Source organism: Leptidea sinapis, chromosome 30, assembly GCF_905404315.1.
Source record: "Leptidea sinapis chromosome 30, ilLepSina1.1, whole genome shotgun sequence".
NCBI lineage: Eukaryota > Metazoa > Arthropoda > Insecta > Lepidoptera > Pieridae > Leptidea > Leptidea sinapis.
The window spans coordinates 8,821,691-8,849,658 of NC_066294.1; the positions used below are offsets into that span (position 1 = coordinate 8,821,691).

The 27,968-nt window shown below is 34.8% G+C and overlaps 1 protein-coding gene and 1 long non-coding RNA gene across 4 annotated transcripts in view; one reads left to right on the top strand and one right to left on the bottom strand.

The window, feature by feature from the left end:
* Positions 1 to 3,189: 3,189 nt before the first annotated feature.
* LOC126973684 (intraflagellar transport protein 88 homolog) overlaps positions 3,190 to 27,968 on the bottom strand; it is a 43,479-nt gene continuing 18,700 nt past the window's right edge. For all 3 annotated transcript variants that reach the window (XM_050820999.1, XM_050821000.1, XM_050821001.1), the window contains 6 exons: positions 26,958 to 27,071; positions 25,499 to 25,607; positions 21,055 to 21,162; positions 13,658 to 13,726; positions 10,614 to 10,707; positions 3,190 to 3,799 (listed from right to left, as the gene is read on the bottom strand). In XM_050820999.1, the coding sequence (XP_050676956.1) occupies positions 3,685 to 3,799; positions 10,614 to 10,707; positions 13,658 to 13,726; positions 21,055 to 21,162; positions 25,499 to 25,607; positions 26,958 to 27,071 (609 nt within the window). In that variant the 3' untranslated portion in view covers positions 3,190 to 3,684. The remainder of the gene's footprint in view (positions 3,800 to 10,613; positions 10,708 to 13,657; positions 13,727 to 21,054; positions 21,163 to 25,498; positions 25,608 to 26,957; positions 27,072 to 27,968) is intronic.
* Positions 13,665 to 27,330, top strand: LOC126973736 (uncharacterized). Its single transcript, XR_007731415.1, has 3 exons — positions 13,665 to 13,971; positions 21,065 to 21,183; positions 26,912 to 27,330. It is a non-coding gene; the product is annotated as an uncharacterized LOC126973736 (long non-coding RNA).

Below are 27,968 nucleotides of genomic sequence, written 5' to 3' on the forward strand. Positions count from 1 at the left end.
CTGGGCTGAAATGTTGTACATGAATTCTATATTGTCAAAAAAAAATATTTAAAGCTAAAATACACTTATCGTCTATGTTACGTCGAACACCCAAGAGAACAAACGTACTTCACATCTATATAAATACAGTTTTCATATTTTATGAGTATCATTTGATTAGTATAATAATTATAATGACGTGACGAGAGACATTTAGCGTTTTGGTGTTTGTGAAATTTCTCATATATAATGTAATTCTTCTTAACAAATTTTTAGACACACACATTTTTTTTTCTGCAAATATAGCATAATTTTAGTAGTTTGTACCTCCGAACATTAAGGAATAGTACATGAAAATTGATTAATTAAATGGTATTTATTAGTGAAGTGAACACACATGACTATTTATTACTGTTTATCAAAACGATAGTTTAGTAGACGCTCGTAGAATTGCCGTCACTAATGTGGGAGTAGTATTGACAATCTCTCGCGCACTCTCGCACTGCTGAATGGAGAAGTTATAGGGATGTGGCGTCTCCGGTCTCACGTTCCATTATGACTATAGCTTTTAGATTTTATAGGATAGGACCTAAACGATAATGAGGCGTTTCGGTGAATTCTTCTACCGTCCAGCAATTACTGTACATATGCGAGCATTTTGTATTTCAGTTTATAGGGCGCCGTAGCTAGAGAAAATACTGGCCTTACACTTAACATTTTTATCCAAATGTATTGAGTTTTCTTAAGAGTTAATTCCGCCAATATAATATATTGGAGAGAGACGAGACTGCCGTCTCGTGCCAGAGTTTAGCGAGTCAACGTCGCCTGGGGATACCTCGCGTAGAGGCGAAACACGTGTCGACAAATATTGCCGGAATTAACACTAAAGAAAACTCAAAACATTTGGATAATTATGGATTTCCGCAAAGTACTTCAATAAATTTTCTTAACATCTTTGGCTCAAAATCCGATGCCGCTTAGAATTTTCGGTTCGATCACAAAATAAAGTTACATTTACATTACAAGAGCGCTGTAGTGTAAATCTTGACTTACACAATATAACGAACTAAGTATAGGTACTAACCTATCCGTGAACTTAAAGTGTCTTAATAACAAAATAGTAACAGATTTTTTTAGTTATATATTATATTTTTTAACCGACTTCAAAAAGGAGGAGGTACTCAATTTGTCGGTATTTTTTTTATGTTTGTTACCTCAAAACTTTCGACTGGGTGAACCGATTTTGATAATTCTTTTTTTATTTGAAAGCTGGTGCTTCCCGAGTGGTCCCATTGTAATTTGGTCCAGATCTGACAGTGGAATCCATGAGAAAACCATAAAAGTCTTAAATTTTGCTATACATACGTATAACAAAGAGGATGATAAATTTACGAATAACTCAATATCGCGCCAACCGATTTCGATGATTCTTCTTTTATTGGAAAGCATATACTTCAAAGAATTCGCCAAACTAGGCGAGAGTTTGGTTAGGTTCTGATTACGGAATCCATGTCAAAGTAACGGAACACTGTCTGTAATCAAATTGCAAAGTACTTACGTTCATTGCTGCATTGAAAAATTTAGTATATTTAGACAAATTGTTAGTTAGTCTACTTCAAATTCACTAAAAATCATAAAATAAAAAAAAATACAAAGACACAACCGCCTTCGAAAACACTATTCCAAAACAATAGATATATTGTGCACTAAAAAGTATAAAAATAATTGCGTATTTTTATACAATCTAATTAATTAATCTTATTCTAGTTACGATTATTGTAATTTTTGGAGTCGGTGTCATCGAGGATAGGATTGTTACTACATACATAGTTATAGGTGAGATGTGCTTGAGTCGTGAGGAGGCGAGAGTCGAGAGCGGGGTGCAGCGGAAGGACACCGAGTGAAATTTTAAGATGCGCGCGCATCACTGTAACACAAAAGTAACAGGTTGAAGTTGGTTCCTAAATTTTTCTGACGTTTGCGTCATTCGTTTTTTTTTTTTGGTTTCTTCTTCCATTATTAACACAGGCAATCTATACAGCCGTATTCATTATTCTATAATTAATTGTCAAAGCCACCTTGGTAAGATTTTTACAAGTTTGTCGTTTCTAAAAACGGAGAATAGTACGAGGAATAAATAATTTTTATGATTTTTGCTTCGTTAGGCCAAAGAAGTTTAACTTCTTGCGTGCATAAGTGCACACACACTTTTGATTAAATTAGAGTACCTGCTATAACAAATATTGTAAATATGGCCAAGTCTCGTCTATAACTTTAACATAAAAAAGTGTTCCTGTATTTGTACCCCTCATTGTGAGTGTACTTATATACGCACGCAAGAAGTTATTCTTCTTGGGCGTAATAAAACAATAAGTCTTAAAATTATTCCTCCAGCTAACTGAAGTATGATACAATTGGTCTATTTGGCCAGCTAACGTAAGGGTGTCCAATTTTCGTGACGGCATGCGCCCGCATATTACAAATTCACTCTGATAATTTTTCCTTAACATGCCAAAAGAAGTACTACTTCAGACATAATGTTGTGTGAAAATTTCAAAACGATCAGTGAAGAATTTTGAGCAGATAGGCGGCAATGGAAAAAGACCATTAGATATAATACATAGTAAAGTAATAAAAAATTCTATAATTAAAATTTTTGGGGAATAAAAAATAGAGGACGACCGATTCTCAAACGTAAACTCATATATCGTACATGAAATTTATCGTACTACAATAATCATTATATTCGATTGCCATCTTGAATTTATTTAGTATCTGCGATACAAAAATAGGTGTTGATCGTAGACGGGTGAAAATTTGAGGTTGTGTGTATTTTTTAATGCTGAATAAAATTAAAATAAAAAAATTGTCAAAAAAATATTTAGGGGTGGGTTCACCCTTACCATTTAGGGGTATTAAAAATAGATTTTGGCCGATTCCCCGACCTGCCCGATACTCACAAATTTTCAAACAAATCGGTTTAGCCTTTTCGGAGGTAAGGGAGATTACATTCTCGTGTCCCGGTGTTGATAACAAAAACCGGGACACGAGAATATAATATATAAGATAATATGGGTTGAACAGTTTGTACTCACCTGTAATATTCAGCAAGTCATTACATAGCTGACGCAATAATGGAAAGTTCGGGTAAACAGTTGTATTTTAATTAGCCAAGACAATTTCAGTACGAAATTTAACGTCAAGGACACGTACCTCATTATAATATTTATTTGCTGTGAAAAATTACAAAATTATTATGACGTACATCTACAACAGGGGTGCTCAAACGGTCGATCTCGAGAAATAAATCCTAAATAGAACTATTCACAGATTTAGTTTTAAGTAACTGAAATCGGTAATTACGTACCATCTTATGAAAAGTATGCTCAGGACATGCAGTGTCATGCTGATTCAACATCCAAAGTCACTCTTTAGATAACTTTAGAACTTTAAGACACTACAACGCGTTTGTTTTGTAAAAACCAATAAACTCGCAATTTTGAATAATTATGAGTTTTCTCACTGACATTTTAGAGTAGACCTACACACTTACTTTGACTAAAAAAATGCAAATACCTAGAAGAAAATCCTTCATCACACATGCTTAAAGCCTCTCAGAGTCGATTGATCGTAGTGTAACAATTTTGAGGTAGATCGCCAGCAGTTCAAGCTTGAGCACCCCTGCTCTACAATATTATATTTATTTTATTGTTCTGGTGGCAAGGGCAAGTCTTCGTCGATGTCGTATTTCTGCTTACTGTCCTGGCGGTTTACAGACCGTTTTATGGGCTGCAAAGAACTTCTCGTCTCGCTTGTGTTTCTGTAATTAAAGATTGATTCATGGTCATGTTTATGTGATTTAAAAATAGGGTATGACACGACTGAAATAAAACAAAATATTAATTTATAAAATGGTTAATTAAGTTATAAAATTAAATTACGAAATGACCAAGAAATCACCGTTCGCGTAACGATCACGTAACTCAAGCGTGTGTAAGGAAGTTTTACTTCAAAAAGTAAAATTTTTAACTCAATACATAGCTACATACTTTACCAGTGGGAGGCTCCTTTGCACAGGATGCCGGCTAGATTATGGATACTACAACGGCGCCTATTTCTACCGTGAACCAGTAATGTGTAAGCATTATTGTGTTTCTGTCTGTAGGTCGCCGTAGCTAGTGAAATTACTGGGCAAATGAGACTTGACATCTTATGTTTGAAGGTGGCGAGCGCAATTGTAGTGCCGCCTAGAATTTTTGGGTTTTTCAAGAATTCAAGAGCGACACTGCATTGTAAGGGGCAGAGCGTATTCTTTGATTAACGCGAGTGTTACACACACAAACGCGTGTAAATGTGACTCTATTTTTACATTAGATTTTTGCATAAGTTACATTTTTATTTTTATTTTAGTTAACCCGACGTTTCAAGTCCTTTTCAGATCTCGCCCCCCGTCAGTCCCCCCAGAAAACGTTCTTTTACGCAAAAATCAAATTTAAAAACACAGTTACAATTACACGCGTTTTAATCCTTTAAAAGTGTTTTGTTTAATTATATTTTATACATAAAAAAGTGTTCCTATATTTGCCCCCTCATTGTGTGTACTTATATATAAGCACGCAATATTGTAATAAAAAAGGTATTCTTATATACAACCAATGAAATGAAGGGAGTGCCGCTTGCGCCTCTGTCTCCCCAAAAGAAGGTCGCTTTCGATGAAGGCTTAGAGGGCACCTGCCCAAAGCCAACTGCAGGTGGTGTTTAGTGGGTAGGTACCTAGGTTTTCACGTGAGTCAAACATAATGATGACATGGTATGCATGAGCATTCACCACCTCCCTCCCGTCGTTATCCCGGAGGGTAGCCCTTTCCCTTGTTTGGGCGCAAAAAAAAGTGTAGTAGGTAACACGTACCTACGTGGGTACTACGTTATATTATCTGTAATATATACACACTCGCTTGAATATATAATTGATAAATGAATGAAAACTTAATCAATATTTATATATTTGACCCTATTGCTTCGCTACTTGTTAAGTCCGAGATTTTTGCCAAATGTCTACAATATACTGCGCAGTTTGAATTTAATTTGCATTATAATAATACTTATTTGTGGCAACACTTGTTCAACCTATTGATAACACTAAATGCAACACCATATTGTATTAAATAGGTCAGAGACTATACTTTTAAGAAGTATGTATCTCAGTTATTTTTAAGCGACTTCAAAAAAGGAAGAGGTTCTCAATTCGTCGGTATGTATTTCGACTGGGCGAACCGATTTTGATGATTATTTTTATTGGAAAGGATATTATACTTCAAAGGTAGTTTGGTTAGGTTTTGATTATGGGATCCACGACAAAGTAACGGAACTCTTCAATTCTTAGGAGCAAATTAACGATACACGGCCAAATCTTTTTTATGCTATCTGGATATTTGAGTCACCTTCCGTAACAGTTTTGGTCAAGTAATTGTCGTAGTCGAATATGATGATCAATGGATCTCCTTGACCTTAACAACTTCAGTAAGGGTGCGAACTATGGCAGAATTTCTAACTGTCTTTAATCAAATTGCAAAGCGCTTACGTTCATTGCTGCATTGCAAAATTTAGAAGTTCTACACATATTTAGACAAATTACTAGTATACTTTAGATTCACTAAAAATAAAAAAAGGTAATCCAATGCAAATAATAAATTTGCACACATAGACCTGACAGCCATATTTTGTGTGACCAAATAAATATGATATATCGATAGAGGTTTGATATTTAAAAAAAAACCTAAGGAACCTGTTTAAAATAATAATAATAATGTTTTAGTTATTCCAAATCACTTTTAACATTTTGTTTTTGTATAAATAAGATTTTAAACTTAAATTAAAACAGTTTATTCTAAAGTAATAATAATAATAATGATAATAATAATCCTTTTTATTTCTTGTTAACAATAGTTTGTACAATATATTTTTTTACAGTAAACATAAATTTACATTGTATTTGTAATTTAGCTTTGGTTAATTTTAGTAATATAAGTTTAAGATTAAATTAAACTATATAAACAATTATTCGTTAACAAGAACCCCTGTATCAGTAAAGGCCTCCTCCAAAGATGCCCATTCTTATCGGTCTTGTGCTATGGGGCACCAGTCCATTATGCATTCTAAAGGAACCTAACTTAATACCTACTAATTATTGGTTTAACACGGACCCCTTTCGGGTAAAAGCTTCCTCCATATTTATCCATCGTTCTCTATCCTGTCCTGTTTTCATCCATTCCTTTCCCGGTATCGCTTTTATGTCATCGACCCGTCTCCTGGGTCTTTCGACTCGTCTTTTTCCTATCGGCCCCTTCCATTTTGTTACCTTCAGCGTCCATCTTTTGTCTTTTACTCTGCAGATATGTCCAGCCCACTGCCACTTTTGCCTTAAAGCATGTTCAAGAGGTTGACTTTTTGAGGCTTCAATCAATAAAAAACACTTATTGAACGTCAAAAACTATCACCCATTTAAAAGAGACTGCCTCAGACCTGAGAAGAATGGGCGCAAGAAACTCAGCGGGCTTTTTTTTGTATATGTAAAAATATGGATTACAATGTGATATCGACAATATACAATAAAGCCTGAGGGTGTTCGCTTATTCCCAGTCCGTGGTGTCATTAAGAAAATCGTTTATGCTATAGTAGTTATTAGTAATCTTTCCCACACAAACGTTTTTTAACAATTCTTTTATATTTCGTAACACATATGTGTTGTATGGGATCATATTGTAGAAGCATATATACAGGCTGTCCCAAAGTTATGGGACATGAAGGGAAAGTACCTTAAATATCGAAGATAAGATCCAAGTAGGAAAACATTCATTTTACGTTCTTCCTTTCTTTTAAAATACTATGTTACTTAAGAAGAGTTATTAGTTTTTGGCCATTCCATCGATTGGCATCATAAGAGTAGGGATGTTTTTTTTTACATTTAAGTCGGTTCGATTCCCAGACGAGGCAAGTAATTTTTAGAAAATCTTTGAATGTAGAATTACTAACTTTTAAAAATAACAGAAAGTCTTTCTTCGATATTCAAGGTACTTTCCCTTCATGTCCCATCACTTTGGGACACCCTGTATATCTATCTTGCTCAATCTCTGTTAGATATGTTCTACTCTCGCATGCTTTGTTATGGGTACAACAACGGCGCCTATTTCTGCCGTGAAGCAAATTATGTAGTCTATGGTTAGGGCTACGGTAAAGGGAGGTGACACAGGTTTCAAGCAAAGTGTAAGAATGTATTCTAAGTACGCTATAAGGACTAAGTTTATACTCTGTACTTAGGTACAGAGTATAAACAAGTCCAAGTAGCTAAGCTTAATCTAAATTAAGGTCCAACTAGATACCGCAGGCGTAGTCGCAAAGTGCGGTAACTAATACTACGCCCAAGCAGGCATACTCGAGCCATTCACGAACAATGTGTGACCTTGACGTGCCACATGTCCTGTTAAACTTTGCTAATAATTGAAGCTAAAATACCGGATTGCGGGTAAAACTTTGTCAAAATAATACTACAAGAAATAAGAAAGACACTGGGATCGCATATCATCAGTAAGCATTTTGTATTTGATTAATTTCAATGTAAAATAACACGAAGCGTATGTTACAAAATTTAAAAGAGATGCCATTGAGTGTCAAGACGCCACGCACACAAGCATCTTAACAGAAAGCTAATACACTAAAAAGCTATTGCAGCGGAGACCAATCACTTACATTACTGTAAAAACTGTGACTATTTCGAGTCGCGTATTTCGCTGGTAATTATACCTATAGACATAACGGCAAACAGTTTAGGAAACCTAGTAACATAACATAACTTATAAACGTTTTGTGAATTGATAAACTCAAAACGTAAAGTAATGATGTACAAACAAAGATTACAACACTGACGTATGTAAATATTATGATAGATAAAAATATGTTTTGCCTTTTCTTACTTCTTGGTAACAGTGCGGAGAGTGTTTTTGTTCAGCAATAATAATATGAACACTTGCAAATATAATTCATATTGAAATATTTAAACTTGAGGTATTTTTGTAAGCTTTGAAGTTGATTATTTTTTCAATTGAATTTATGATCACTTCACTTTAATTTTTATTTTATGAAAATAAGGGACGAGACGAGCAGGACGTTCAGCTGATGGTAATTTATACGCCCTACCCATTACAATGCAGTGCCGCTCAGGATTCTTGAATAACCCAAAGATTCTGAGCGGCACTACAATTGCGCTCGTCACCTTGAGACATAAGATGTTAAGTCTCGTTTGCCCAGTAATTTCACTAGCTACGGCGCCTTTCAGACCGAAGCACAGTAATACTCACACATTAGTGCTTCACGGCAGAAATAGGCGCCGTTGTGGCCCCGGCTTCCTGTGCGAAGGAGAGTCTCCTTTGCACTGGTAAATTCTATATATTAATACGTAAAGCGAACACTTTGTACACCTTTTTGATAAAAATGCGCGAACGGATAAACGTGAAATTCAACAGAGTTAAAGTTTATACGGAGAAGAAGCGAATAAAGCTATAAATATTTTACTTATATAAAATGCCTTATTAATACAGGAAATTAATTAAAATAAATATTACACAAGTCTTTGACAAATTAACCCTAAGAAAGGTCAAAATTAAAAAAACTAACGTTAAAAAAAACCGACTTCATAAACTCAAAAGTATCAAATAATTTAATAAAGATTTAATTTAAGACACCTCTTATGCAAATCTTATACCTTTAACCACAATCTGAGAGTTGAACATAGCATACAAGATTTTATGACGATACGTCACTCGAACGGATGGCTCAGATGGTTAGAGCACTGGCACGGAACGCCAGAGGTCGTGGGTTCGAGTCCAGCATCGTTCATAAACTTTTGTTTTTCAAATTTTATTTGTGTTATACCTTTAATATTGATAAACTACTATTATTTGTATTTGTATATTATTAAAAAAAAACCACGAAGGCCAAGCCCGCCAACCCCTTCCACCTAACCTGTCCGGGTCGTATGACTCAAATCTGAAGCTAGTGAAATTACTGGGCAAACGAGACTTAATATCTTGTCTCAAGATGACAGGCGCAGTTGTAATGCCGCTCAGAATTTTTGGGGGTTTCAAGAATCCTGAGCGGCACTGCATTGTACTGAACGTCCTGTTCGTCTTGTCCCTTATTTTCATAAAAAAAAAAAAAAGCTCGCTCGCTTTTACGTCCTAAGTTCTTCTAGTGGCATCACTTATTGTCATCTCACGGAACCAAACCCTGGCATTTCACTAGATTTTTTTTGGAGAAGTGATAAAATCGTGTTTTTCTTTAAACATACTCCGTGATTTGAACAAATCACTTAGCGAATTCACCAAATATCTGTTATTATCATTTCCCTGCGACATACATACATAAAAACAATACCAATCGAATTGAGAACCTCCTCCTTATCGAAGTCGGTTAAAAATTAAATGAATTATGGTGGATCTCGAGTTCTGGGCGACTACTAGCTCTGTATTAAATAATATTTTTATTATTTTCGACACTACTGGTAGATTTACACACTAAGGCTGATTCGAACGCGGTGAGAGTGTACTTTAATAATAATAATAATAAATTATTTATTGCCATAAAAATCATTACAAATATATAATAAACAATTAGGATACGCGATGAAACAAAAGGCAAAAGGAAAAGGCTCAGCTTCACCATTTCCAGTGGAAGTGGTTCAATTTCTCCGCAGCAAGTTGCTTTTTTAGTAGAGCAAAACGGTATTTTTTTTTAAAGGACTCGATACTCATTTGTTTCTTTAGAGTAGGAGGTAAGTCATTCCATATTTTTGCTGCAGAGAATCTGAAAGATCCCCTAAACCGAGCTGTTTTGTGTTTAGGGATTATAAGGACGAGTTGTCTGTTAGCACGCAAGTTGTGTTGTACGTTGAAATCTTTAACCCAATTTATAATTTATTGTTTGTCGCCGGGTCTGAATTTATTAATTAGACATTCTCATCATCTGTTATACAGTGTGTACCAGATAATCTCGGAATACGTTAAGGTTTCATAGAGTTCAAACTAGGCATAGACTATATATGGTTTGCAAGACAACGAAACATTAATTCCGATTGTATTTACTTAATATGCTCGTCTCGTCCCTTATTATCATAAAAAAAACAGCTACTGGCATTTGCGAATTTTAAAAGATCTATAACAACCAAAGAGGATATAAATACTACGTAATAAGAGTCGGGACTGCCTAAGTAAAAATTGAAATTCAGCTTAGTATGACACGTGAAGTCATTTGACATAAGTTTGACATAGTAGTAATTACAGTATTGCGATTGGCGACGAAGTATAATCCGGCTAAGTTTGAAAGTCTCTCGATTTTTTAACCAGATTATAGCCGTCATCTGTCAATCTAACAATGACTGCACGTTTCATACAATCGAGTGAATCGTTTTTATCTAGAGAGTTTCGCTAAGCTGGTAACAACTGTATTGAAATGAATGAAATAGCATTATGCACTGTTGAAATTGTGGGGCATAATAGCAAGTGTTTTTTGTTTCAGAGAAAACAAAGATCAGTAAATTTGTCTTAGCTATTAGGAAGAATAATTATATGCAATGTACTAACAAACGTGTGGAGATGGGTCGGCCACCGCTGGATTGACGATGCGCAGACGCAGGAGTCCGGCTCTCGCTCCTGATACCGCTGTCACTTCGCGAAACTAGACATAATTATGGGTATGTTCCGATATGCACTGCGACCACTATACTGTAGTATGACGTCAATTTAGTACACTGTGAAGCCGTTCCTTTACAGCCAGTTATACTGGTTACTATTTAAAACGGAACGCAATCCCGTATACTGTCAGCCGCATTTTTTGACGCAGCATTCAAATGAGTGTATTAAAGTTTTCTAGTTCATTAAAAAAACTTTTGTTGGAGTACTTTCAAATTAAAAATATTTTAATTAATATTTTAGGCACTCGAGTGGTTTTGACTGATCGCGTGATCAAAGTAATGCGAGTACCTTACCTCGAAAACGCCAGTGCTCACAGTAGAATATGGCGGCGATTTATGACGTCATATATTTCCCTAGGGTACTGCGGCAGTATACTGGCAGTCCATCACGGAACGAATTTTTCTACAGTGATAGCATTGTGCAGTGCTCGCAGTGCATATCTGAACATACCCTATGTGAATATTATGTAAATTTATTCAAGTAATATTAAATACAATATTAAGCTTACACTAATCATTAATTAATTATTCTAAACTTTAACAATAAAAATTTGCAAATTTAATATAAACACCTGAAAAATACAATTTAAAGCATATTATTATAGCTGTGAAGATGCTATATGAATGTTATCACAAGAAATAAGCGTAAAACGAAAGTAATGAGAGTTTTACATAAATAGTGCTTCTAATAATTACTTAATTAAAATAATTTATATTATTTTAGGTGTCACTAGCATTAAACTAGGCCTGGCCACGGACGAGTAAAAAAATAAGGACTCCGTGTCACCTTACATAACAGTGAGGCACCAAAACAAACAAAGCCGGTATTGTGTAAATACATAGCCCCACGCACACTTACACTTATACAAGCCGATCGGCCGCCATTATGTGATTTGCCATCGTCTGAGACAGATCAGTTTGCGTCTCGATAAAATTTTTTAAAAATTCCGTCGTTCGTTGTGAAAAAGTGTAAAAACAATAATATAACAGTATTTGTGGATATATGATTATTTAAGGGAGAAAAAATTGTGTAACTGGTATACCCCGTAACCGCACACACACTAGCATAAAGGTGCTTCACTTACTTAATATCACGGCGCGGAGACCTTCTTTTTTTACTAGTCCGTGGGCCTGGCCTGTTTTTTACAGTTACTGCAGTGCATAAAAGTTTATATAACAATTCATCTTACGAAAACAATTTTTAACAGTTCGACGAGAAAATAAATAGCATTTGTCAGTCAATATAAATCAAATAATCAAAATACGTTGTTTAAAATAAATAAGTCTGATAATAAATTTTGTTTTAAAAGAGTATTTATAATTTTTAACACACTTGCTCGTAAAGTGAGCCTTATTACATCGTTCTTAAGGTCCATAAACTGAACTTTAACACATGTGCATAATAAAATTATCCCTACAAAATTAACTTAGTACCTAAGTGCAAATTATATGAGATTAAACAGAGCATTTTCAATTAAAGCGGGTAATACAGTTGTGACAACAAAGAGGTTTTATGCCGCTGAAAATACATTTACAATAATTATTACATTGCATTAATAAATAAATGTGTGCTTCCCCTAAGTAAATTTGGGTTTTTCAAAAATCTTGAGAGGCACTGCATTGTTATCAGCTGAACATCTTGCGCGTCTCGTCCCTTATTTTCATTAAAAAAAAAATTCAATACGGATACACTTTGGAACCAGACAATTATATCTACATGATAATGGCATTTTTATAACTTGCGTCCAATTCTGTATTAATCAGTTTGCACTGGACGATGTAGTGTCATGTGAGGTTACTGATACCGGTTTGAGCCGGTTACGTTATCAAATTTATATTCGATCCAGTTAGGGTCCGAATTAGTTTACTGTGAAAGTAATTGCATGTTACTTTTGTTAAAGTACTCTGTACGTCTACTGGGCACATCCTACTAATATCTTCCCTTCCTTGGCGTGCGTTCGTGCAGAATGGGATGTCGCTATGCCAACTTGATGGCTGCATGTTTCAGTATGACAACTCTTTAATTAACGCGAGTGTTACATATTTAAATAAAACACTTTTAGAGGATTAAAAGGCGTGTAATTTTTTTTTCTCCCTGAAAACGAGATATGGAAAGGTCTTGAAACGCCGGTTTAGCTAAAATAAAAATGCAACCTTTACGTAAAAATCTAATGTAAAAAACACAGTTACAATTACACGCGTTTTAGTCCTTTAAAAGTATTTTATTTAAATATGACAACTCTCTCTGTTATCCCTACTTAAACATTTTATTGAGATAAAACCTTTAGTTGCGAATACAACGGGCAACTACAACTTATATAATACTAATAATTAAAATCGCTCGAAATAAATAGTACTTAAATACCATCACACAATACCAGTTATTTTTTTTAAATATTCTATGTAGATACAGCCTTTAGTCTATAGCTACTTCAATTTTCTTTCTTCTTTCCAAATTTGCATATTCATTATTCATTGAGCAACAGATTTAAGTATCTGCATAGAGCTCATAAGTAAAACTTATAAACAATAATTTTGATCGGAAGCGATAATTATATTAGATTTTAATACCTATAATAAACCTTGGATAATTTAAACATCTAGATAGACTGGTACAGCTGTGAACAGGTTGACGAAAAAAATAGCGGCGAACTCTTAACCTCTATTTTCAGCAATGCGCGCACACAAAAACAAAGCAACAGACGTATCAAGAGTGTAAGACGTAGCTTGTCAAGCATAAAGTAATAAACCTGTCCTATTGTCATTTGTCACGCCTACAGCAAGAGGCTCTATCTAGCAGATAAAGTATCTAGGAGTTAAACAGCTTTTCGCCTGTCTAGCTGTCAAAATTAATATCAAAGCACAGTGAAGTTGCAGTTTTATAGCCACCAATATGCAAGCTACAAATCTAAATACAAAACAGATTATACTTACTTTTAAATTGATCTATTGGCGACTGACTTGTATGAGAAGAACCGCTTCCAGCCGATGTCACTGTAGCTGCTGCAAAAAAAAATACAAAATTTTGACCAGAATCAAGACTTGGAAATCACCTGTCAGATAAAATAATTATAAGAACGAGAATACGAGAATTAAGAATATTCAAATAACAATGAGGAAGACATGTTTATATATGGACAAAATGTTTTAAAAGAATGGGGAACCAGGGACAAGGAAAATAGAAAACAGACACCAAGGAAGACATCCGATATCGAGGAAAGATGGACGGAGAAGAGATGCATGGAAAGGTTTTTGTTGTGTTTTTTCTATATAGCTTTTAGGAAAACATAAAATTTGATTGATTGATTTTATTAAAATCAAATAATAATATAATAATAATAAATAATTCTATCTATTTTGATTTTCTTTACTCAGATCGTTCCATCAATGCTGCTGCAATGACCAATTATTACGGAAATAGGATCGATTAACTAACATTAATAGTGGTAGGAATACCTAAAAATAAATATAAATACTATAGAACCTGTTTTTATAGAACCCTTATAGATTCGTCATGTCTGTCTGTTTGTCCGTGTATATCACAGCCATTTTTTTCCAAAACTAAAAGAACTTATACTGTTGAAACTTGGTAAGTCGATGTATTCTATGAACATTGATATTTTTCACACAAAAATAGAAAAAAAAAACAATAAATTTTCGGGGTTTACCATAGTTAGAACTGAAACTCAAAATTTTTTTTTTCATTAAATATAATTAAAAATCTATGGATAGGTCTTCAAAATGATAAAAATATTAGAAACCTCAAGGTTTCTAATATCATTTTATTATCTAAATTGAATAGTTTGCATGGTAATGTAACCATGCAAGCTTCCACCGAAAATTGGTTTGAACGAGATCTAGTGAGTAGTTTTTTTTACACGTATAAATGATGAGAGCTCATTTGCAATATGATTTTGAGAAAACATTTTTTGCCTTTTCCATTTAAATATTTTTGTATCATTTTCCTTTCTATGTAACTTTTATATTATATGTATATGTTACTTGCTGCTACGGAACCCTTCATAAGAGAGTCCGACTCGCTGCTTTTTATGTCTTACCTCGATAAGTTAAGGCGAAGAGTAAGCAGAAAACACGCAAACATGGTGTTTTTAGACAAGTTTTGTGGTGAAAGTATAGCATTTCCAGCTATGAACACTCCTTGATCCTGTTACACATATCCTTAAGTCTTATTTGTAGGTTACTAATGCTTGCTGTTGGTTATAGTTAACACTGCCGAGCCTTTTTAAACTACCACTTTTCTTTGAAGTTAAACAAGTTTTTTGGTACTTCTCTCAGAAAAGTTATTCTTATAGCTTGTACTTTTTTGTGTAGGTTCATTTATTCAGATTAGTAGTGAATAACGAGGATTGTAAGCATATAAACTGTTTTGCACCCAAGAATTTTGAAAATATTGGCTATGTTACATAGATGGCGGGCCGGCAGCCGTGAACTCATGTCGCTCAAGGTCGCTGGCATGTAGTGTCGCCTTAAGAACGTCGACTAGGTACTCCAAAAAATATCACATTCGCTTTTCTCTAAGCACCTAAATAAACCGACATTACTTAAAATCCTGCACATGTTTGTAGAAATAAGGTCTCCCCTAATAAACATTTTTTTATAAAATTAGATTAGATTCAGACCGAGTGAACTCTTACTAGTTGGATAGTATAGGACAAGTTACACGAGGGCACTCAGATCACTTGCTTACACTATTCAAGTAAACTGGAGTGGTCATCGGAGCCGCTCGCATATCGTGTTTACACTATACTAAGTCAGGCCGTAAATAATGTTACAATTAAAAATAAACAAAATATTACATTTGAATTTGGAACCTGTCATTTTCATATGATTGTTCATTGAGTTTTATCAGTTTGGTGCCAATAAATTGTACAATTTTGCGATATTTAAATGGAGTGGGGTGATAAAGAGAAACGAATCGCTCTGATTGCATTACACAAAGTAGGTATGGAGCCAAATGCAAGTTTTAAAACTCTCCATACGCTTTATTTATAGGTACAATGAGACCTCCTTTGTTTGTGACAGAAAAAGATCTGGCCGTCCACGTAGTATTCGTGCGAAAGGTGGTCAAAAGCGCGAATAAGCCAACATAAATTGTATTGATATAGACTTCATTTTAATATAAGAGCACGTGCATGTGCCATGTTCAATGTGCCATCTCGATTCATGAGAGATACGCTACATACGAGACGATATTGTTGGATAAGCATTGTTTCAAAGTTATCTTGACCTACATATTGTATTATACAGTACTTTACTTCTGTAAAACACGTTTCATATACAGTAGAACTTCTGTAAGTCTAACTTCAAGTGATACGCAATAATATTTTGAGAGATTTAGGTCTGAACATCCCTTACTTTCATTCCCTTTCGATGAACCGGAAGTCTTACTACTCGAATTCCATGATCCCAACAACTAAACACATGATCTGGACGGCATTATTAAGGATTTCGACGGTTTAGATTATTTAAATTTGAAAGTAACTAAATAGTTACTGTAAGATGAAATATTATGAATTTTTTCGAATGGTAAGAGAAAATATAAATTTCAATGGCTTGTTTGGAATATCAGATTTCTCCGACTTATACAGGGTTTAGATTTTGAGCAATGTAGATAAAAACTCGGACGTGATCGCTGACTATAGGCCTTATGAGAAAGCTATTGCTCGGAGTTCCCCTGCGAAATCGAATCAGAAATGAGGCGATCCGTCGGAGAACCAAAGTCACTGACACAGCCCGGATGATTGCCAAACTGAAGTGTCAGGAGGCTGGGCACATAGCTCGAAGGACGAATGAAGGATAGCTGAAGGAACGCTGTAAAGTCCTCGAATCGCGACCACGTACCGAAAGACCCAGTGTTAGTAGGCCCCCCACAAGATAGATCGACAATCTTGTCAATATCGCCGGAATAAGTTGGATGAGGGCTGCACAGGACCGATCGTCGTCGAGATCCATCGGGGAGGCCTATGTGCAGAAGTGGACGTATTTCGGCTGAACTGAAAAGGTAATGAAACATTTTCGGCTAGTGAACATCTCAAGGCTGGACATAAAACAAGTTACTCTGCAGTTTTTCGGAATATTTCCTATTAGTGATGAACCCAGGAATTAACTTTAGCAAGTTCAAGGGTGCAATATAAAATTAATACTCCGTGAACTGTAAACATATTACAAATAGAAGTCAACATCTATCAATACGAACACATTACAGCTCTTTAATTATCTTTTCTGACGCTCAGAGCTGTAAAAACAACTATAATTAATTGATTTATTTTGTTTGCATTTAAACCGTGCTTGATAGTTCATTTGTTAATTTCCATATTTTTTCAAAACAAACGATGAAATTTGATGTTGGATTTAAAATTTAAAAAAATAATATTATGGCGTTTCGATAGTATGCGTGTGGCAACACTGCACAACGAAAATAATAATAACTCTGTTTCCTTAACTTTTGTATTAACAAATATTTGTTTTACGATTTCAAAAAATATATCTGTCAGTCTGTTGTATGTCCTCCCATAACATAGTACCTAAAAGTTTCACTGTTCTATGATGGTTCGTCTATGATGATAGTAACTCTAAGGCTGAGTTGCATCATATTAGCTGTTATAGTTAAGGTTCAGTCGAATTAACACTAACGATAACGCTGACTTTATCATAGACTGCGTAATGTGTTGCACCATGGCATTGACGACCTGTATAGCCGAGTGGTTAGCGATCCTACCTACTAAGCTAGAGGTCCCGGGTTCGAATCCCGGTAGGTGCAAGCATTTATATGATGAATATGGATGCTTGTTTCCGAGTCATGGATGTTTAAATGTATTTATGTATGTTTATATGAATTTATGTATGTTTAAGTAAGTATATTGTATTAAATATATCATTGTCTTGTAACCCATAACACAGGCGATACATATATGCTTAACTTGGAGCAAGATAATTTGTGTAAAAAGTGTGTCAATTCCTTGACATAGCTAAAGTTAAAAGTGAACTCCCTCAACATTCATTTAAAATTATAGTCGGAAATGTAATTCTAGATCGAAAATGTAAACAAAGAAATGTCACTATCAATATGACAATTCAGAGATTATCAACATTTTTCTAGGAAGTTTAATTATAAACTTATCTATTTTGATTTATAATACATAATTTAATATAAATATATAAAAATAATTTATTTACAAATGTCCTTATTTGGTAATGTTTAGATAAAATAAATAATTTTCACATTAATATTCGCTCGCTGATTCGGGGTCCAAGAGCTTGATGTCAATGAATCGGAATTGGTTAGGTACTCTTATTATAAATTGTATTTTCTGCAGCCACCTTGTCCAGAGTAAAAGTTCGATGATTTGATTTTTCTCTTTTTAAGATTTCTAACTGAGCTTTTATCATATTTTAGCACATTCAATCACGACAAATGTGAGAAACCGAATGAACAAAACAATATGGCGACCAAGATTTTTGTAACACTATTTCCTTTTCTTGTGTAGACCACGGACGAGTAAAAAAGGAAGGACTCCGCGCCGTGATATTAGCAAGTTAAGCACCGTTGTGCTAGTGTGTGTGCGGTTACGGGGGATACTAGTTACACTATTTTTTCTCATTTAAATAGTCATGTATGGCCACAAATACTTATATAGTATCGTTTTTACACTTTTTCACAACGCACGACGGCATTTAAAAAAAAATTTAATGAGACGCAAACTGATCTGTCACAGACGATGAAAATTCTCATAATGGCCGCCTATCGGCCTGTAGTAGTATAAGTGTGTGCATGGTGCTATGTACTTACACGTTAATCGCCTTGTTTTGGTGCTACACTGTTATGTAAGGTGACACGGAGTCCTTATTTTTTTACTAGTCCGTGGTGTAGACGAGTCAAATGTTTACAGCTTCTATCATATTGCCAGTGTCAAAGCAGAGTTTGCACAATAAATTTACATTTTAATTTATGAATGTATTTTATGCTATATTACAAAGAGAAAACGTTACACTATATTTATTTTTATGTGTTTATACTACACTTATAAATTTTAAAATGATACTTTAGTATATTTCAACACGCACAATGGAAAACGTTATTATTTTTAGTTGGCAACATCATTGTTTACATTTTTGATCTCAAATTACATTTCCGACTATAGATTTATCAAAAATCCATACCTGTAGAATCGAGCAGTCGGATCTTAGGCTATGAAATCAATATCGAATATTTATTTGAATCTTTTAACAGGTCGCTATTTAACACTAACAATAGCTTTAACCGGTGAAGATTGGATGGTTACGGTTAACAGCTAAAGTTATTTCATCTATAAAAGTGGCAAATGGTGCAACAAACTGTTTGCTTAACCGGTACTTTAACATGTTTGGTATTGCCAAAGTTAGTTGATGCAACCCAACCTAAACACTTGAAACTATACATATTAAGAAAATCACATAGCACTGTGTGATTTCACCTCATTCTTCACAGATACATTCTTTATTTTGTAGGATGAGTGTTCAGTTAGTTCTAACAAAAAACATTTAGTTGAGTCCTTCGGGTACCTACATAAGTTTCAAGGCATTTAATTTCATGCAACACTAAATATTGGCGAACTTTCGAAGGCTGTCGTACATTCGTCGAGAGTGCATTAAAAGCTCTTGCCCGCGTGGCCTGTCGGTATCTTTTTTTGTTCCACAAAGACAAAGTGAGCGGCATTGATCACTCAGGTTACGCCACAAACAAAATATTAACCTGGATGTGTCGCCATAATGTCAACATTTTATCTTGATTTTATGGCCACACCGTTACGCCTCGGGTTCTATTTGAGTACCTTCAAAAATAAAATCTAAGCCCACTTAAAATACCGGCAACGCTCCTGTAATTCCTCTGGCATCGCAAAAGAGTATGAACGGCGATCATTTACCAACAAGTGACCCGTTCGCTAAGTTGTTCTCATGCTTCTCCAACAAATAAAATATCAACAAATGTCATCTCGGCTTTGCATAAACAATTGGGCAGGTATATATTATAAACATAAGTACATAAGACCTATTTAACAATAAAACATAAAAAAGTCCACCAATACTGGAAATATGCTCTGTTTTCTTACCCCCTTGTTTTTCCATTGCATATTGTTTAAATTACGTGAAACTATTATGTAGTTATAAATCACGTCATATTTAAACAAAACAATATTTAGAGATTTTGCTTACGTCATTCAATCATAAACTGAAACGTTATCGGGGTTCAAAGTTGATAATAACATACACAGAATGTAACTGATCTAGTTATGTCTAAACACTTAATTACAAAATCTATTGCTTCATTGCTTTTCACATGTTTAAAATTATGTTGCTTTCACGACAACTATTTGTACTTCTTTACATGTAATTTTGGTGGGTATGATATTGTAATTGTGTCGTGCAAAGATGGAATTCAGCGGCAGAAATCCAATTCAGTTGACGTTCTAGGCAATTGATAGGAGAATACGAAAGTAGAACAATACGTGGCGTACTTAACATAAACGACTTTGAAATTACGTGAATAGCACCGCTGAACAACTGCAGAAGACTAGAAGACGGTCTGCAGTTGATGGCTAAGGTTAAGTTGAAGTGTTCGGAGAATTTTCAGAAAAGTAATCTGCAGTACCATGAACCATGAACAGAGAGGCGTAGAAGGTGTACATCAATGTTGAAGAACCTGAGAAAGTGCTCTGGCTTGAGTTTTACATTCCTGTTCCGTGCTCAGTCCACAGTCAAAATAAAAAAAATCAAATATCTCTGAAGTCCAGCATCCTTCCAGCATTCCTCTGGTGTTGCTGGAGAATGTGTCACGTAATACTAACGCTCCTTAACCCTCCTCTTACTTTGAAGTGAACCCTAGATTGTGCATCAACCTCTAAGCTGCATATGAAGTCCTGGTACATGTTGCTTGGATGACACATGATTTCAACCGCTATGAAAGACATTACTATCACCGCTACCATATTTATGTTCTCCTGGTGTCTATGTAGTAATACGTCGTGCACATGACGTCAGAACGTATTAAGGTATACTCGCATCATACATAAGGCAATATCTTCTTCAACTATGATCGCCTGGTACCAAACCAATTTATAATGCTTCCTAACTCAATTTCTCCCACGTTAAATCTTATTAATTTATGTGTGTCTCTTTTTACCGTTGCTTTTTCGTTTAAATGTAATGTGATTAACCTACGAAATAAAATATTTCTGATTTGAGTTGATTTCATCATCGCCACCAACATTTCAGCCGGAAGACGTCCACTGCTGGACAAAGGCGAGTGAGTTGATTTGATTTGGTGTAATTACCTCGTTCCAGCTGCTTGACTCTCGCCTGGGCTCGCTGCAACTCCCGGCTCCAAGCCTTCGTTTCTGATAAGCCCTGGTCTCCGCATAACTTCACTAGTAGCTTTAAGCCTATATTTAAAACAATGAACGGTAAGTACTTTATTAAATATTTCACATTTCTTACTAGATAGTATGATACTATGCAAATATTTTACATTGTGATAACTACCTACCTATATGTTATTTGGCAGACATTCAGATCTTAACATTTATGGAGCGTGAAAAATTTAATTGGAACCAAAATTTATGGATGATGAGGGATTCGAAACCGTGGCTCTCGGGTCACGCCCCAACGCTCTTACCAATTAAGCCAACCGTAAGCATAGTTATAGCCCGTTTAGTTTGGACGTAGCGAGGAAAAAGTTTTATATTCCATTAAAATTTATTGAGCGACACTAGAATCTTTTTCAGTTTTTTCCATAAAATGTTTTATTTAAAAAAGGTGACGATGGCTTTTCGATTAACGAAATCTCAGAAGTTTTCATTTTGAAGTTATACTTCTTTTGGCGCGATGGAGAAAAATGATGAGAGTGAATTTTTACGATGCGCGCGCACACCGACACTCTGAATTCTACAACGTGAAGTTAGTTCTAGGTGGCATGAAAATCAATAACTATGTTCAAGTTGTATATTCTAGTATTTTTATATTTAGAACACGTGTTTCGTAACAGTACAATTAAACAGTTTGAATAAATAAATATTATTTTGGTGTTTTTATTATTGACAATTTCATATACGACGGTGATAGTATTTACTAATAATTTATTACTATATAATATATTGAATATTAGTGATAAAACTGATTTGAATAAACTGTTTAAGGTGCATTTATAGATTTGAGGTTAATTGTCGGTATGTATAATTTATTTACATCTTTAATTAAAAATTATTACATTACTATCTAAAAAAAATATTTTTTATTTCGTTTTGTTTTATTTCTGGTATATTAACATTTTATGTATAAATAAATAAAAAATCCTTACTTGTTTATATTAACCTTAAATGCTGAGTGTTTATACTATCTTTGATCTTAACTATTTGTTAAAATTTGATTTATTTTTCCATACGCCAAGGAAGTATAACTTCTAACACGTGTACATAAGTGCACACACTCTTTTTTTATGACTGTTTACGTCTTAGGAACAATATTTTCAAATCGGTAGCTAACACATCAAGACATCAGTAATAGATGTAATGAGTTTATAAAATTAACGACGAAGTATAGTGAAAATCACGTGGTCAATGTGTGGAGATCACGCGCTCTACGAGTGGACATCGCGGGGTTGCCGAAGATGTCGAGTATGTCGGCGATTGGCTCAAGGACTTCACAGCTGTCTACCACAATTGGTGAAGAAGAAAATGAGAGATTTATAGCAGAAAACGACCGTTACGTTCGAATTAAAGTCTGGGATTGGGGGGAAAGTGTGGTTGAGGTCGGACCGCTCGCAGTCCATTGTCTACTGTCCACTCGGACGCTAAATTGGCAGTGCACGGTGAACGCGACACTTTTTTTAAGGCTGGGCTCCCTTAATTATATGACATTTTGACGAGTTTTTACAACTTAACGAAATATCATATCAAAGTGAAATTTAAATAAATGTATTTTCAAACCTTTTTCTTTCCGATGCCAAGACTGAAAACACGATTGGAAGATATTTGGCCGATACTTTTTTAATCGAAAACGATGCCTACTTTTAAGAATATATTGTACTTTGCTTAAGAACTAAATGTTCTATAAAAAGCAAAATAATAGTATAACATAGAAAATACGCTTAGTAATATATTACTAGTAGGTAAATGAATGTATGTGGCAAGAAGGCTAGTGCGTCGCAAAAATATGTCAACTTCCCAAGGGCGTCACAGTTAAAAAAAAGGTTGTGGAATCCCTGGAGCCATGAGGTTACAGTCTCGGACTATCGGCAGCATACGGCGTGGGCACTCAATAGTTTTCTCTTGCCAAGATTGCTTAGCGGCTGTGTAAATAATGTGTATGTGTGAGTGCATTGATTCATGCGCTCTAGTATGAAGTAAAAATACTGTTCTATTACTGTAATGTGCTTAAACTCTTTAATACCCCTTATTTTATATTACAAAGCAATAATTGTTTATTGTGGTTTGGTAATGAAGGTAATTAGAATTTCCCAATGCTATCTAAAACAAATTAAACACAATATTTGCAATGTATTAAGATAGCAAAATATGACAAGTTCCTTTTCTCAATGTCGCTTTGATATAAGCTATCTAATATATAGCTAATTTTATCTTGAAAAATAATTGTCGCCCTAAATATTGTTATTATTATATCAAGTAACCAATTCCTTCATTTATTAAATTAAACCCTATAGTCAGACCTCACAGCATACAATATTTATAAATATAATTATTATTGGCAATCACAATTGACTTTTGATTGTCAATACATTTTCTTCTTCAAAATGTACCGAACCCCCTTTTTTCTGACTATACAAGGAAATTTAAATTTCAAGTTACTGTTATATGTAAATATGTATAGATACAAGTACTACTATAAATGCAAAAAAATCTCGAAAGTAATATACCTGTGCTTATTTATTAAATGCGACAGGCTCCTTTTTAAAAGAATATCTATAATAATAGTATAATTTACTTTTCTTTTTTTGAATTACTCATGCGGGAGAATTATTATCATGGCGCTCGCTGTTGCAGTTGAAAAAGAGCCATTTGCCCATTTTAAAAATACGTGCGTGCATTGAGTGCGAAAAGTTTACTTGTCGCACGCAAATCATACTTGGCACACGCAAATTTCGAAATATCAAAACTGAATTGAGGTTGACGCGTCTGACATTTAAATTTAATAAATAAAATTTAAGTTACAAAAGTTTAACAACGAATATGGACCCGGCAAAATTACTTACATAAAACGTCGCATTTGTAATACAAAATACATAAGTTATGGAGGTTTCTCACTTATCCAGGTCCCACTTAACCAAGTTTCACTGTAGTACATGCAACTCGTGCGACGTTGTCGATTACCCACTCATGCGAATGACCGGTCTCAACCCGCACAAGAATGAACGCTTCCCGTGATAGATGCGGTGGAAGATGCAGAGAGAACCGATTTTGATACTTTGTACAGCATTGTCTCGATTTCAGAGATAATTTTGTTTCGGTTCATCGGCGCCATCCCGAGAGATCTTAGTTCGACCGGTGTACAAATAAGATCAAATCAAAATCGAATGTTGTTCAATGTTATTCAACAACGCTACTTACTTTAGTATATAGATTTGGTAAATCTTTTCTTTTGTCTAATATTAATAATTCTAATAATGTTTGGTTGTAAGTCCTAATAGTTTAGATTAAAGTAAGTAGTAGTTAAGTATGTACATATAATTAAATGTTTTTTTAAGCGCATTAACTTGCCAACAAACTGTTAAAGTTTGGCAAGATATATTAATTAGTTAAAAGTGTAATTATTTAATAAAAAAAAAATGTAGGTAAATTGCATTACACTTGAAATATGTCCTTTTTTCATACAGCTCGTTCGGAAAGCAGATTTCCATGGAGAAGAAAGAGCAAGAAACTCTGAGGTTGCTCTTTTCAAAACAGAATGGTATTACAAGTTCTTATTTTCAATTAAATTTACAAATCATTTCAATTACAATATATGCAAAGTGTACGAAGCTTACCCTGTGATGACGTCTGCAAAGCAACTAATATCACTGATTTGCACCATAATATCAATGACATGTAGACGAAACGGTGCAGCATAAACATTGATATGAATGAACCTAACAAAATATAAAAAAGTGCCACGCAAATTCAAACATTTTCTCTCAGCAATGGGAGCGGTTACTCTGTATTGATTTCCATAATTTTATAAGTATAATACAATAACGCCCCTATAACGCGATATGCGGTTCATATAACGCGATTTAATGAAATGTATAACACGGGCATTACTCGAAATAACGCGGGGACTTCCATAATACATATTTATTTACTGTGAAATTTATAATGATTTTTACATATCTTTTTTCACGTATCTTTCTTTGCACGTGAGTCAATTGTGTTAATACAAAATTAAATTATTTTATTAAATTTGTGTATTAAAAATAAAAGATAAAACTAGGCAAACAATTAGAAATATTTGTTACGAATTGTGATTTATTATTATTATTACGAATTACGAGGCCGTAAAAACGCGTTGTAAAACAATATCTCTATAACACGTCTTCCTATAACACGGAACCACTCTACCGCCTTATAGCGCACATTACCTGTATGCAGTAAATAATATAATCTCACATTGCACATTATCAGGAAAGTTGTACGGGAATATCTCTATAACGTGTCTTCCTATAAGACGGAATCACTCTACCGCGTTATAGCGCACATTACCTGTATGCAGTAAATAATATAATCTCACATTGCACATTATCCGGAAAGTTAGCGTTGAGTTTCTTGTACACTGATAAAGCGTCCTGGTACCGTCCACTTGCCCGTAGACAGCTGCCGATCAAAAGACCCCATTTAGGCTACGAGGAAGAAAAAAGGAAAACATTAATTTCGCCTATTTATCTTTAAGAAATATCGAAATCAAAGTAAATATTTAGGTACATTAAATTGAGCATTTGGAGAACCATAGATGTTTGTTACTGTTTCGCGCTAAAATACTGAATGGATTTTGATGAAAGTTTACAATTTAGTATAGCTTAAATATAATAATAAGTGGCTGTAGTTAATAAAGATATTGTTTGAATTATCCAAAATATAACGATAGTTGTCAAGTAAACAGGAACTAAGCATATGGCAGAATTGCGAGCTATCCTGGAGTGCGCCGCAAAAACCGTTGGAGTCACACGAATATAATATTATGGGAATCCTTATCTTAAGTAGTCCTACAAAAAAGCCCGGGACAGCATATATGTCTTTTATGTGTAAGTTATTATCGCCAAAATAGTGAACCACGTATACAATAAAATATATTGATAATTTATTTCTAACACACGTTTGGTAGTACAAATTGATTCTTATATCAAAATAAATAAAATTTTTATAGCATCTGGTATTTAAAGTAGAAAAAACTTGACACTTACACTATATCATTTGAAGAAATATTTGAATAGTTATGACGATGACGATAAACAACCGAGTGCACGATACAATGGTGCGGTCCAGCAGCGAGCGACCTACTGAATAGATTAAAGTAAAATTTTGCAATTTTAACAAGAGAGCTACATACAGCCTACATTATTGTCACGCCAGCTACAGACATTTTTTTTATTTGCTGCTTTAAAGCGTCCACGTGGAAAACGTCGCGGGCAGCATTTTGTGCGCCAAACGAGCTACCATCCCCAAGAAAATTTTATATATTTAAGTTCTTTGCCACAGACTAATCCTACTTTTCATTTTAGGTCATCAACATCGGATAAAGCATTAAATCTCGATATGGTCCCGCATCGTTGATAAATTTCACCAGTGGGCCTCTAGTTTACGGGTACCGTACCGGGCACCGGGTGATGCCGGCTAGTTTACGGGTACCACAACAGCGCCTATTTCTGCCGTGAAGCAGCAATATGTAAACATTACTGTGTTTCAGTCTGACGGGCGCCGTAGCTATTGAATTTACATGGCAAATGAGACTTAACATCTTATTTTTCGAGGTGACGAGCGCAATAATTGTAGTACCACTCAGAATTTTTGTGCTTTTCAATAATCCTGAGCGGCACTGCATTGGGATGGGCAGGGCAATCACCATCAGCTGAACGTCCTGCTCGTCTCATCCCTTATTATCATGAAAGAAATTGGTAACAAATTTAATTTGTATATTTCTTCACAGCTGACGTAATAAGACGCCGCATGGCATACGAGAATGATCTCCTCACGTTAGTCGGCTGTATCCTCGCAGCTCGTCTGTAGTATTGCAGAGCTTCGTCCGGAGTTGCTTCCTTGGCCAGCCACTCCAGTGCCGACAGCTCACAGGGCCAGACTGCTTCCACCTTAAATACAGAGGCTATTCAATAAAAAAATAATTTTGGAAGCGAAGCTTTTAAAAATTTAAACGAACGTCCGGGCCAATCGCTGCGCGGCAACTCTATTAGTGCAAAGCGACAGATTTTAGCGTTACACGAGAGCGTCAGATTTGCACAGTACCGTTACACGATATTGTGGGCTTTCTCTTTGTCTACTCTATGCTGTTTAACCTGTTTCGTATATCCTTTCTGTTGATTATTAATAAACCGTGTAAATTGTCTCTCACGTATTTTTTTCATTATATCATACTACATTATTTAAAAATAACAAACTGTTTAAGTATTTGATTTCAAGGACGGAATAGAATAGAAATGTATTAATTAACTGTAGAGCGAGTGACAATAATATATTGTAATTAGCCTATTTAATATAGTATCATACAATTTAGGTGGCCTGCTCAAAATCAGACAATAATTATGCATTTTTATCTTCTATTTAATCTACTTACTATACAAAGTCTTCTTTGTCAAAGAAGCTTTTAATATTAGTACTAATCTAGTATTTTATTGTAAAATTGAAGACCTATGAAGGAGCCCTTAACAAGCAAGGGAGAAAAAGTGAGCGGAAATAACTTTGAGTGGTCAAATAATAGCTTAAGCACATGGTCGGATTTGGTACGGCTGGACCATAGAACGGTCTGGTGGGCGCCTACCTATTGAATTTAATATGGTCGTTACTATATATATTATGTCGTACTCGGTACGTTCCGGATGCTAATAATAATAATAATTTTGTGCGATGGACAATGTGACATATCTTCGAATTTGTTCCGGCACCGGACCGCGTCCGAAGGTTCGGCCGTATCGAATCCGATCTTGTGTTTAGGCCAGGGGTGCTCAAGCTTGAACTGCTGGCGATCTACC